General features: G+C 37.0%; 1 protein-coding gene across 4 annotated transcripts in view; it reads left to right on the top strand.

Annotated features, from left to right (window-relative positions):
- Positions 1-14,300, top strand: part of PARD3B (par-3 family cell polarity regulator beta) — a 402,302-nt gene that overhangs the window by 18,740 nt on the left and 369,262 nt on the right. For all 4 annotated transcript variants that reach the window (XM_039554939.1, XM_039554936.1, XM_039554938.1 and 1 more), the window contains exon 2: positions 6,906-7,007. In XM_039554939.1, the coding sequence (XP_039410873.1) occupies positions 6,906-7,007 (102 nt within the window). The remainder of the gene's footprint in view (positions 1-6,905; positions 7,008-14,300) is intronic.

Raw genomic sequence — 14,300 nt, forward strand, 5'->3', positions numbered from 1 at the left:
GAGTAAAGTTTCTTCTATGGTATCTTACTGTGTGAAGGAAACTTCTTAACCTATCTAAACATCAAAATGTGTGCTTTGGTCAGAAGCCAAGCATCATGGGTATAATAACTGAGACTGGCTTTACTTCTTGTGATCATGTTTTGGCATGAGGTTTGAAAGCTTGTTAGACCTGCTAAATTTATTGTGAAAAGCAAAGAACTTTGTCTTCCATGTACTCACAAGTTTGATTGCTTGAAATGAACTTCCTTCTGTTCTCCATCACCCCCCCAGTTAGGATCTTCAGAGAGGAATTCTACCTTTTCTTGTGCGGCTTTATTTTTATAGTACTTTATTTCATCTGGAGGACAGATTAGGAAGCATCCTTTACAGTCACCTTTCTAAGACTAATTCTACCCTATGGCCTTGTGTGTTTTCTGTAGTTTTATTTCTGGATGCTTAAAAGCAGTTTCTCTCTTAGTGGACTACCTTGTCCTTTGCCCTTGCCTCAGCTTTAATTTCTGTCTTTGAGCTCACTCTGTATAGATCTTTCTTAAATATTAATAATTTGAGAGAATGTGTGTCAGTCCAGCTGGTAGGTTATAAAGAAGTTTTATCTTCTCTCTAGCATCTTGAAGCATTTTCACTTCTAATGCAAGCAGATTCAGAGTTTTGGTGAAGGAGAACAATAGTACTATGGAATACACTAGGAATTTTTTTACTATCTCACTGTGTTGTAGCATGTTTCTCTTCCTTATGTTATCTTAAAGATTTCTGCTGCTTTCGAGTTTCTAACTGGAAGTGGTTAAAAATGTGTTGGTTACTGTTATGCAGTTGAACTATAGGGCTATAAAGACAATGTAATTAATTTGAGGTAAGAGTTTATTTTCAACAGTGAGACCTAGAATTATGAGCTTGTAACTTCCTGTGTTATGTATAATGCAGATTAACTCTAGAAGCTTCCTGAGGAGTGAAACCTAAATATTGTTTTTTCTCTATTTTTTGAAGTTTGTGAAAAGAAGACCCAATTTGTACTCAGTTATAAATGTCTGTGTGTGTAAATATATATATATATATGTATATGAAGTATACTAATGTGCTTCATATTGGGAGGCTTATTCAGATCAGGTCTGTGCTAGGAACTGCGCATTTAGTGCTCTCTGGAACAGACTTAATCTCTTGTGCAGGTAACTGTTCATCTGTGATTTTTACCGACGCTTCTTGTGGCTTCTTTTATCCCGTAAAAATGTTATCTCAGTAACCTACAATATTGTATGAAATGATACAATTCTACATTCATGCATATGAAGAGAGTAGAAGTGGTGGTTGTTTGCCTGCTGTAAGGACAGGGTGCGATGCATATTGGGGTGCTTGGCTTTGTACGAGGCCACCAATGCGTGTATGTTGTGTTGTTGCTGAGCTCTAACTGTTCAGCTCCAGATTGTGATAGTATGTAGTGTGTGAACATTTACTTCGTGATCAGCTCTTGGTTTTGGAAACTCAATATTCATCTTGCTGTAAAAACAGAGCCCCACCTCTACTACAGCTGAAGATGGCAGCCCTGTTGGTGGCAATTGAGATGAAGTTTGAATAAAGTACCTTTTCAGGCTTGTTTGGAGGTGGTTTTGGTAAGCAAACCAAAAATGCTTAAGGCTGTTCTAATTCAGTGATAAGTTTTGAGAAGGATTTAGAGATGAAGTTTGAGGCTGTGACCTATCTCATCCTATGTTCCTCTCCAAGTTGCTTTTTGTGCCCTGCTCCCCAAGCTGTGGTCTGAGAGTTAACTAACACTTAGTGCTGTTTGGCTGTGCATAATGGTACATTGTGTAGCCTTAAAATGCTTATAGGAATCATTAAATACTATTTAATATATCGAAGTAATGCAATTTATAATGTAAAAATGATTAAGTAGAATACCTCTCTTACTGACCTTAACCTAAAAAATCCCTTTATCAGAAAATACTTTATGATTGTGGGATTTTTAATTTTATTTTTACACTGTCTCAATGACAGGAAGCAATGTGGCCAGAGGCCACTCCTTCCCACTAAGTTTGACCTAGCATTTATTCTGTTATTGTGTATGTGGAACAGGCATATATGATTTCCATTTTTTAATACGTTCTTTTTTATGCTGTATTTCATTGAAGTCTGTTTGCTCTAGTGAAGCATTAATGTGGAGGTACTTCTGAAATATCAGGATGAGAAGAAATTGTAAGTCATTCCTATTTCTGAATTTTTTTAGTGCATCCTATTGTTACTGTATTTAAATTAAAATTCTAGTATAGGACTTGCTATTAATTTTATGCATTCCACACAGCAGAACAAAATACAGCATCAAACAATAATTATGAAATCATTAAGTGGCGGTGTTCATTTTATTGATGGTCAGCTGAAACATATTTAAACTTGTTAGGGTTCTCTTGCTCATTAAAATTCAGAAATACCCAATATGGACTTTAACATTTATTAAGTATGTTGCTTAGCTTTCAGAAAAGGAGACTGATGCTTTTCTGTCTGAGGTGGGAGCAAAAAGAAACAAGAATGCACTCCAACCTTCTGATACATTAAAAATGTGAATCTATAGATATATATGAAAACTGACAATAAATGGGAGTGCTTTAATTATAGATTGATTGGTCTTTCACTTGAATGTGTTGTGTGTTGACTGAAAATAAATGCATAGAAGATTTCTTGAACCTGTTGTAGGCTATTTGAACAGTGGTGTTGTATTAGGTGGCAAACGCTAAGTCAGGATTCTGTGACAACATGAATGTCAAGCCCACTTTTTAAAATTTATGTCACTTCCCTGCCTACATCTCACTTGTGCATTCATTTGACCTGGCTTTAATTTAACATTTGGTAAATATTTGCATAGTAATTCCTAAAGTGTTCTCCCACAGATAAAGGAAATGATGATAAACAGCTTTTAAGTGGCTTGATGTTAAACACAAACATGACTTGCAGCCCTAAGGTAAAATGCACATTAGAGTAACTGTTCAATATTCATTTGGCAAGTGCTGTTATGAATTACACCAGATAACTTACTCATACTTGTTCTTTACATAGGTTTTTACTGGTTTGTACCTCAGCTGAACTTCTGCCTAAGGGTTATGTACTGTGCTGTAAGAGAACTTCTCCCCACTTGTGATGTTAGGATTTTTTTGAACCATAGTTGTGTTTTCTTCAAGATGAACTTTCTAACAGGAGAGCATTTAGGAGCACAGATTCAGGTAACCATACCTGCATGCTGCCCAGAGCCTCCAGGCTACTGTTAGTGTTTTATTTTTACAAGAGGCTCATTCTTTTGTTTTTCAAAGCTAAGTATTTCTTTTTAAGCATGTCAACTTTTGATAATGATGATGAAAAAGATACTGTAAAGATACTGTCATTCATTAGAATAAGATTTCAATCTCAAGCTAGAGAAAGTTAAAGAAACAACAGTCAGCTAAAAAAACCCCAGAGCTTGTCCTAGCATTTTAGAATACAGTTGTTAGACTTTTTTTGCTTTATATTTCTTAACTTCTCAGCAAGTGCTTTCTCAGTATGCTCTTAATCAATCTCTGCTCTGATCAAAAATGGAGTGTCATCAAGCATTTCCTGCTTTCAACAGGTAAGGAGTGTTACTTCGTTGAAGCCGTCTGGCACTGACCCTTTGCACAGCCTGTCGTCTCTGTTACTGGTGTTACTGCATTCTGACTTTCAGACCATTCAGAAGACACTGTAGAAGCAGCAAACTCTGTTTTGCGAGACTTCCAGTTACATACTTTATGAAGTATAAAATTACTCTGTTACTGTGGAAATGCAATCTCCTGCCTAGGAGCTTTAAAACACATGGAAACCTGAAGTGTTCTTGATGCTCCTTTTGATCGTTGTATCTTAGTAAAGCATAAGAACCTTGAACTAAGACCATCCTTTTCCTGAGCAAGTTTCATTTTCTCTGATAGTGATTCTACCTTGGATGTACTACAGTTATGTTTTGGACCTGTTCTACTCCTTTTGAGCTCTAAATAATGTGCAGAATATGAGTTTGTGCATATGCATGTGGATACAGTGCTATTTGGGACTTTAGATACTCAACTGTTACATCTGCTGTAGTTAATTGCTTGTTTAAAATGGTGAGTTTTCTAAAATACCAATGTTTTATTTAGTGAAGCTGTCTGAACTCTTGGTGCGAGTAAAGAAACACAGAAGAGACTGATATATAGATTTTAGGGGGTTTTTTTGGTTGGTTGGGTTTTGTTGGTTTTTTGGTTGGTTGTTTTTTTTTTTTTTATAGACACTTTTTCTATCCAATGCATGGCAGTGTTTGAAGTTCATCCAAAGAACAGAAAATTTTCTGACTTTGAAATCTCTGTTGAATGGGTGAGTGGATTTGCTGGCCAGATGAACCATTGTTACTTTGTGACTGTGTGGAGGGAATCTCTTCCACCTAGGCTATTTAGCAGTAGTTACTATTTGCTTCATCAAACAAGTTTATAAAAAGCTCCCTGCCCCCAGTATGGGTTTTTAACTTTCAAGGATGAAGTTCATGTAAGTTAATAGAAGCCAGTTTCACATTTGTATTTCTGAGGCAGCAAGTCTTGCTGTAGTCTGGGGTGGTTATTGTAACTGGGGAGTCCTTGAGATCAGAAGGTTATAATGTGTTCATACTGTGTGTACCTGAGCCACTGTATGTGTCTAAACCATTAAGAAATATTTTTCTTCAAAAGAAACTGTGATTCCTGTTCTAGTTTAGTTCTTGTATTTCAGTGTGGATTGTCATTCTTTTCTTTTCAAGAATCTTATATTGGCTATACTTGTTCCAAAAGATTGGTAAGAAATGGCATCTTCTGGTCTTTGAGACTCTTAGAGATGTTCTCTTGATATTGCCAGTAACAAAAATAATTAAATTACTGTATTTGCTGTGCCCCAAAGTAAAAGAAGGTTAGGTTAAGTTTAATGTAGTTTAGGGTGGCTGTGTGTCTTGAGCTTGTGTCCTGCCAACTTGCAGCATTCTATTGGTAAAATAGGGTTTTACATTTGTTTTTTCTTTGTTTCAGTTTCAATGACACATCTGTGTTGGTGCAGCTACTGAATCACTAATAGAAGTGAACACCGAAAGCAAAATATTCTAATCAGCTGTGTATTTTTTAACTTCAGCTTTATTCTTAACACTTTAACAGCATAATACATACAACAGGTTTTAATATATCTTCAGCCAAATAGGTTAGCTGCAGAAGTTTGCCCAATTAAGAGAAGTGATTTTCAATTACACTGTTTTAGTGTTGCTAACTATTAAAAGCTTTGTGGCTGCATTGGTTAAAAGGTTCAGGAGGAACATCTGTAGCTACTGATGCATTCTGGTTGTAGAGTATCATATTTTGTAAGTTTATTGGTAGGGCCAAGCAACACTCTTTCTCAAGGTAGCTGCATTAGGTAAATTGTATGATCTAGATTAACCTGCTTATTTATTGCATAAAGGTATGTTTCTTTTCTGCCTTTTCTTCTTAGAATGTTATGGTTATGGTAAAAATATCTAAGCCCTGGGCTTAAAGATAGAACTTCGAGCTGTAATAGTTGTCTGCGCTTCATTACTTTGCAGAGAAAAAAACGTATTAATTGATATTCTTAAATTTTGTAATTTTGAACATGTGATACCTAGAATGAGCAAACATTTGCTATTTCACAAATGGGTGGCTTCACCAGAAAATGAAATAACTGTAGTAAGAGGTAAATTACAGATGAAATAGACACATTACAAATAAACATACTTTTAGATGCTCGTGTGGTTGTCATGCAGCCGTACTCTGTCTAGTTACACTTAATTCTCAGTTGCAGGTCATCAGTGGTCATCTTTTTTTGTCCATTTCTGAAACATTTCTCAAAGCTATGTGTGTGCATGCCCCTTTCCTGGCCCTCAGTTTTAGCATATTCTGGCCATTCTCCATAATATTTGGGGGAGGACTCAAATATGATTTATAATCCTAACTAGGCATGTCTTTCTTCATTGTGCTGTAGCAGATACACTGTTCATCAGTGCTGATACTGTGGAGTACTCAAACATGTCAGTGTGACTCATGTGAGCTGCCATGTGCTCATTAAACTACAAGAACTTAAGGCAGTTCAGATATTAATACCACTTGGCCTGTCCCCCTTGGAAGCTGCATACACAGGTAGCTGGCAGTGCAGGCAGTGGTTACAGACTGTGTCTGCTCTCTGATTTTTGTATTTCCCGTCAGGGAGAATTTGCTGTTGAGCAGTATACTCTGAGCCTTTTGGCTTCAGGGTCAGTGGAATGATGGCTAAACTCCTGGTTATTAAAGTGAAGGAGTTAATCATATATAAAGAAAGCATTAGTTTTGGAGAATTAATATGATCCCTGTTAATATGGTACACAGAGTTGCACTGGAATTTGAGAGCATTTATTTGTGAAAGCAAACTGGGATTTATTTATTTATTTGGGGTTTTTTTTTTGCCACAATAATCTAATCTACCTCCTCAGAGAAAGAAATGATCGATGTGTTTTATATATCTAAAAATATATGGATATACCTCCCCACAACCTGTCAGGAGTGGTGCATGTCCATCCATATATTTATTTAAGTGTTTGTGCTGATAATAACCAAAATATTCCAGTTATAAAGTATTGTAAAACAAAGAGATTTTTAAAAATTATTTTAAGTTCACTATTCAAATTAAATAAAGATCAATGAGGAAATAAAAATGTATGTTTTAAAGATGTTTTGTGTAGTGTTCTATAGGTAGTGTCTTGTTTTTCATCTGTAGTTTTCATTTGCTCTCAGTTTCAGTTTTGGGTAGTGACTCCGATCTTCTACCTTGTGACTGTAGAGGGAAGTAGGTGGAAAACCAAGTGGAACACAAAGCTGCTTTGTCTGACAGCATTAAAATCACACAAGGGTAGATTAAGAAGTCTTGTATCTATCTTACAGGATCCAGCTTCCTGGGTAAATATTCACCACCTGGAGTATACAGATGGAGGAATCCTGGACCCAGATGATGTGCTGGCAGATGTTGTGGAAGACAAAGATAAGGTAAAGCTTGTATGAAAATATTATGTCTTTTCAGATAACGAATGCTTTCTCATTTCTTGGGTATCTGGCAGGTGAAATGGGTGTTAAATATTCTTAAGCACATCTGCCTGTAGGTGCTGTAACTCTCCCCTTCTGGACTAGAAGAGGGGTGTGGGAAGCATGACCAAAGCAGTAAGAAGAGAAGCCTAGCAGTTCACTTAGGACTTAACGTTTTTAAGCAGTTCTGTGTTTCTTTTTATTTCTGTATTCAAATAGCATGGTGAATATGAGTTTTACAGGACTTTTATTCTTTTTTTATGCCACTTAAAATATCTTTTATGATACCTTCCTTTGCATGGAATTAAGTTTTTGAGAATCATTCAAATGTCATGGTTGAGTGTGATGAAATCCACAAATCCTGTGATGACAAGAACAGCTACTTGAACTGTTAAATTTTTGGAGGAGTTCCTATGATTTGCTACTGGAAATCTAAGCAGGCCACTTACTCATTTTAAAAGCTGTGAGTCTCTAAATTTCAATTCAAATAAGACAGATTTCCTTTCTGGGTAGAGAAGTAGTAGCTGCAGAGAAACCCCGTTTGATTTTATTTTTAATTGTCAGAAAAATTTAGTTTTGGGAAACTTACTGGTGACTTATTTCAGCTTGGGGCGGAGGGGTGTTATTTATAAAACTTTGCGGATTTTATCTTTCTTTTTTTCTTCGTAAAATCAGGGGAAAAAATATTTAATGGCTTGAAGCTGAAGATCCAAATATGGGATGTGCTTGTGCTTTTAGACAAATTGCTTTGCCTATTTAAAGTGCCATATGCTTGATGACTTAAAAAGTAATTCAGTATATTGCAAACAGAATTGCTAGTTTTGTATGCTGTGTTGATTCTTCAATGACTTAATACAAAGCAGAACATTTTGCTTATGATTAATGGGACGCTGCTTCTCCATACCTTAGAAAATTGTTTAGGGTGTACTTCAGCATCATTTTAGGGTGGTTTGTGTGGGAATTCTTAAAAACAATGGCGCTCAATTTTTTATATATTCTTTTTATCATATTTGTGTTTCTTGCTTGTCCATATTTACTGAAAGTATACTTAAAACACCTTAAGACTTTTTTTTATTCCCCAGGAGTGTTTGGAGACAAAAAGACTGAGTTCTGAAATTGAGCAGCTGTGTATAAGGGATAAGACCATAAGCATAAGATGTCATTAAATGAGATATTATGTCAAAGAGAAATGTGTTACTGATGTCATCAGTTAATGGAAATGAGCACATTCACCCAGGATTTTCTCTATTTAAAGTACTGATAGAGGAACACTTGTGCAAATATGAGCATCAATGTGCAGAATATTTGATATGCCATGTAGTTTTTAACTTGTGACTGGAGCCTTTCCTGTACCTCATTGGTGGCTGTCACTGGCTGAGTATGTGTAGCTGATGAAGCTTCTAGGTCTGGCTTCTAGGTCACAGCTGTAGGTCTAAACTTCCTCAGTTATAACAGTTCTAGGTGAGGCTCTGAGGCTGCCTTGGGGAAAACTTGCCGGGAAACTGAAATCTGACTCTTTGAAGTGGTCTGGGGTGGTTTAGAAATACATCAGCTCCTCAATTTCTCTTCCTCTTATGTCTCAATTACATGTGATGTATCACTATAATCTTGTCTTCTTCAGAGTGTCTTGGTGAAACAGGGTAAGAGACTTGCTGAACAGCAGCAGCTGCAGTGAAAAATCAGAATTTTTTTTTATTAAAGTAAGGGAGAATGATGTAAGTGATCTGCTGGTCTGAGAGGCTGAAGGATTCTTTCATTTGAGAGTGGAATTGGGCCATAGCATGTGTAAAGAGATGTCCATATTACCTACTTACAAAGCTTGGTATGATCTGATATCAAGGAGCCAGCCCCATAAAAGGCTTACAAATAGTTTTGATAGCTTTACTGTGGCCTGTTAGTCTTTGAGCCTTCACCAGTGTTATTTCACACTGAGAATCAATACTAGGGGATCTTTAAACTTTGCAAAAAAGGGGAGGAGATATTCAGGTCAAGTTGACCTGCTATCTTATTTGGTGTTTAAAGTCCCTGAATGATGAAGGAATTTTTGGTACATTAATCTGTGCTCTGCTTGTCTTTGGCTATGATTATCTGTATGTGTGGTAAATGAATAGGCCACAGCTTTGTTGCTCCCTTGTCCTTGTTGTCCTTTCCTGTGCATACAAGCCAGTGATGTAGTTTCACATTAAATCAGGCAGTCGCTATAAAAATAAGCCTTGCACTTAACCTCACTGCCTTTAACCAAAGGTGTGTTTGGCATTGCTGACCATCAAGCTCTTCTTCAGTGGCAGAGGAAATGCTGATGCTTTTTTAAGAGATAATCTGCTCTAGATTGTACTTTGATAGCAGTAAATTAGCACAGTTTCTTCAGAGGAAAATGTCTTTGCTAATCTATTGAATTCTTTCACTGTGACAACAAAACACTGAGTGCTATCAGATATAATTTATTTGGAATTTCAAAAGCTTTTGACAGTCCTTAACAATAGACTATTAAGGAGGCGCAACTACTCGTGATGTAAGTAGCAAGTGCTGTGGTGGGTTAGTGAACAAATGAGCAAGAACTGAAAAATGGAATAAACAGTGAGTTTCCAACCCCGAAGTAATGGCAGTGGGATGCATAATCCCCATCATTGGGAGTGGCAGTGATTTTGAGCTCTGCTTACGTTAACTTCATTACTTCCTCTTGAACTCCAAATTAATCAAAGTTCAGCAAATAGGCAGTACAGTGGATGATATTAAGAGCTGTCAACTGCACAGTTATGCATGCTGGACAGAGTGGCATTTTTTTAATTGCCTGTGAAACAGATCTAAATTAGTATTACATGTGCTTGGTAATGTGTCATGTGAAAATGCTTTAGAAATTCTGCTGGCTGAGAGTCCCTCTTGCTGCTGTTGCCTCAGCAAAAATTGTGGCCTGAATTGGATGTCAAAGCTAGTTGACATGGTTTTGTAGAATAGCTTTAAAATAGCTTGTTTTCAGTGAGTTATCCAGGAATTGCTTCATGTCCTGATAACCTGAATGATGAAGTAATTAAAATCCCCAAAATTTCTCAATTGAATAAGAACGTGCTATTTAAATTGTCTATTTTAATGTTGAAATTATAAATGGACTCCTCTTTGTATACTGCTCTTAACAGATCTCCCACTTGAAATGACTTCTTGAGCAAGAAAATGTTCTGAGAAAATTTCTTTGCTGTGAAAAAGATGGAGTACAAAATGTTTCCCTTCATACCATTGTGTACATGGAGCCCTGTGCTTGGCTCATGTCTTAAATGCATAGACTTAATATACCCATCTAGACTTCCCTCTGATTTTCACATGGACTCATGTTTTCAAATACAAACATCTGGGGAGGCTAAGAGGATGTAATGAAGGCCTGTGTTAAGTTAAAACTTGCTTAGCTTATAGGACAACAAGCTTCCTAGATTAGAACAGTTATTCTTTCTGAATAAATGTGGACATCTACAGGAAAAATATGCTTTCTATCAAGCTTTATATGTGTATGTGTGTTCATATTTTGACAGGATTAAATACAAGCAAAACATGTTTACAGGTGTGCTTTTCGAGCAGAGCCCTTCTGAAGTAGGAGGTGGTGGTCTGCTGTCAGGGTGCTGGGTTTTTCTTTGAGTTGTTTTGATTTTGTTTTGTGGTTTATCTGTTTGTTTGCTTTTGTGTCTTTTTCTTGTTGCTTGGTACTTTTGTGGATATCTCTGGTGTTGTTTTGTAAGACTGTGTTTGCAAGGGCAGTGTTGCAGTAGCTACATTTGAGCCAACAAAGCTGCTGAACACTTTTGTAAAGATACATTGTCTGATCAGCGCTGCTGGCAAAAGATTAGGCATGTCGTCCTAGGAGGTGATGTGGGTTTAACCTCTCCAGAGACTTGTTTGTTGGCAGCTCGGCTGCTAACGGTGGGGGGTGTTTTGTGGTGTGGGGTGGTGGTTTTTTTTGGAGTGGAAGGAATAAAAAAAGTAAGTCATTGTGATGGGCATTGTACTGACACTGAGATAGCAGGATACCAATATGATCTTAGAAATTAGTTTTTACTTGGGTATCTCCTTTGTTAAATATAGATGAGTAGGGTTTTTTAACAGCAGCAGAAGCTTTTGAGGGGACACAAAGCAACGTCAATGAAATGCTGAAATAGTGACACTGTTTCAAGATTTGTAGTGACTGCAACTGTCATTTAAGTGTTTCTAATGATGATATCAAGTAAATGGTATGAATTAAGTGTAGTTCAGATACATATTTTAGCTAAGCATTTAATGAAATATTAAATAGGAAAATCAATGAATTCTTTCTTCTCAGTTCACTGCCAGCAGAAATGCAATATTGAGAAAACATGTCTCCTGGATGGTCTCCAAATGCTAGGGAAATTAGCTGCTGGCTGTTCAAAATGGATATTGGGCCCATGCATGCTTCTGGTAAGAAGATCAAGATCTGGCTGAAGCTTTTGTCACGGATGCTGAGTAACTCTTTGAAGCCCTGCTTCAGTCAGAAGCCTTTGCAGGTAGCTTTAGTTTCAGTGATGGTTTTGCAAGTGTGAGGCTGGGTTGGAGAAGTTTTTTCAGCAAAGCAATAAAGATGAAGCAGATGTGAACTTCAAGACTGATGTAATTATACAAAAGAAATGCTTTTCCAGGTAGAAAGACATGCTGACAGGCATGTTTTCTGTCAGTGGATTTGGAACTTTTCTGTTGTTTGCAGGCAGGTTTAGTCACTGGGAGTGATGGCTGGCTGGGTTTAGCACCTATAGAGCAGTTATTTTCTGACCTGGGTTTGACTCTGTAGACCTTCAGGGTTGTCATTTCGACTGTGAAAGTGATAGCACACTCTAATGTGCAATGTGCATTTAAATTACGTTATAATGAGCTAATTCCACCTTTGATCTGTTTCTATTCTATTCAACCATCAAATTCCTCATGAAATAGAGAAGTAAATCAGAGCCAAAGTAACCCTTAGGTAAGTATGGAAGCTCTGACTGAAGACTATGAGGTGATAAGGAAAATTTCTACACCAAGATGAAAAATGGCAAAATGAAGTGAGAATGAGAAGGGGGTTAGTGGATAGAAATGTCTCAGTAGTTTAAATAAAGGGCTGGGGAATTCTGAGGCAGTTTCTCCTCATGTGGAGTTACAGCATTGCTGCTTTAAAAGCTTCCCCTGCATGTAGTGGCAGAGGCCTTGATGCTGGTTTAAGTTACCTCCCAGTGTATCAGTAGAGCCTGTAAATGTCATGCTTTACAGCTTTTTTGTTGTGTGGCTTGATTCTCAAATATATAATCCATGCAAGTAATGAATACTTAAGTTAGAGAAATGGTGTTCAAACTCTAGACTTCTGTGTAATTGAGCTCTCTAGGGTTTTGTAACTTTCTGATAACTGGAATGTAGAATAGAGGGTTTTTCATTCTTCAGTTTGTTATACAATAGTATATTATACTTGTTTGGGAAAAACAGGAAGAGATGTGAGACTTCATTACAGCTGAGAATTTTTACCTATTTAAGTGTATGCTGCAGTGTTTTTGTTATGTGGACTCCTCTACAAATTATTGCATATTGGGCAATTTTCCCCTGGAGAAGTTTAAAAAAAATTCGTCTTTTTGTAAGAATGTGAGAAAGGTGTCTGGTAGCAGAGAAAGCAGTTTAATTGTGTTAATTTCATATGATGTGGAGGTAACATTGAAAGTATGCAAAGCAGTTGAATGATGTTAGTTTCACGTAATTTGGGGGTAACACTGAAGTGTGCAATGGACACAGGATAGTTCAAAATGCTGTATTATAACTTGGATGCTCTGTGTCTTTCATAAAATGCATCAAAAAGGCACGTATCAAAGAAGAAAAAATTACAGCTTTTCTTCCTTGTAAGGCTGTTAGTATTGCTCTGGACTAGGGCTTTGACACAATGTTTTATGACATTTAGTTGGTTAATACAATGGCCCAGTTATTGTTCTAATGTGTGTGCTTTTGCTGTTGCAGCTGTATTGGCTGCAGCAAATATACGCTTCAGACTTCTGACACTTAGTGCTTCTGGCAGAGTCTTGGTTACACTTGCGTAAATTTGAATGCCTTTTTGAAAAAACTGGTGTCCAGAGGCAGCCAGTTTTGATGTTTAGTTCCTTGCTGCTAATGAGGTAAACCAAGGGATTAGTAGATTAAAAAGCCTGATATGATTAAGATGAGGAAAATGAAGTTGCAGAAATTTGGCAAAACTTGTGTGGAAGGGGTGCTGTTCTTTGATTTGGTTTTAATGTGTTTTTTGGTTTGGGTTTTGTTTTTTTTTTTTTCCCCCCTTATTATAATTTTAAGGTTGTGGTTAGTATCTCTGCCAGAATATGTGTAGCTGTTTGTGACTCTTCTTTGCTGCCTCTGGTTTTGTATTCATATTTTGTGGTTTCGGTAATGAAATTCTACAGACGCCCAGAAATCTTTAAATTTTATTAGCAAAAGGATAACTAATAATGCATTCTTCTTTCAAACCCTAAATTGTAGAAGATAAAATGGATTTAACTACTTCTGTTCTGAATACCACATTTACAGCCTCCAAAAGCATAATACAGTATTAACATCTTTGTTAAATTTAGAGTACTCTATTTCTTCCTTGTGTAAATACTGTGTAATAAGTTTCAGCTGTTATTTCCAATAATCAGAGTTATTAGGATATGAAATAGTTATTGCTGGCAGTATTTGTTTACTTAAATATTCATATCTAGTTCTGAGTGATGAAGTTATAAAGACAAAACAGAATTGTGAATAAAAGCTCCATGCCATTTTTGTTCTGTCAAGGGAATCCCAGTAGAAGCTCTTCAGGTATCTGATGGTTACCTAGACATCATATGTCTACAAGGAGGGGAAGTATTAGAAAGGGCATATTTTAAATACTACCTTTATCCTTGTTAGCACCTTAGGGTATGGAAATGAGACACAAGAAAATCCAAGAACAAAACAGGGTATCTATCCTTTTGGGCTGCATCAAAGGAAGCATTGCCAGCAAGCTGAGGGAGGTGTTACTCCCTCTCTGCTCTCAGGAGACCCAGCCTGGAATACTGAGTTCAGGTCAGGATTCCTCACCACAAGAAAGATATAGACCTGTTGGAGAGGGTCCAGAGGAGGGCCACAAAGTTGATTTGAGGGAAGGAGCACCTCTTCTATGAACACAGGGAGAGAGGGTTGGGATTGTTCAGCCTGGAGAAGAGAATGCTCCAGGGAGACCTCATTGCAGGCTTCCAGTGCCTAAAAGGTCTTATAAAAATGAGGGAGAGCAAC

The sequence above is a fragment of the Corvus cornix genome, chromosome 7, assembly GCF_000738735.6.
Source record: "Corvus cornix cornix isolate S_Up_H32 chromosome 7, ASM73873v5, whole genome shotgun sequence".
Classification (NCBI taxonomy): Eukaryota; Metazoa; Chordata; class Aves; order Passeriformes; family Corvidae; genus Corvus; species Corvus cornix.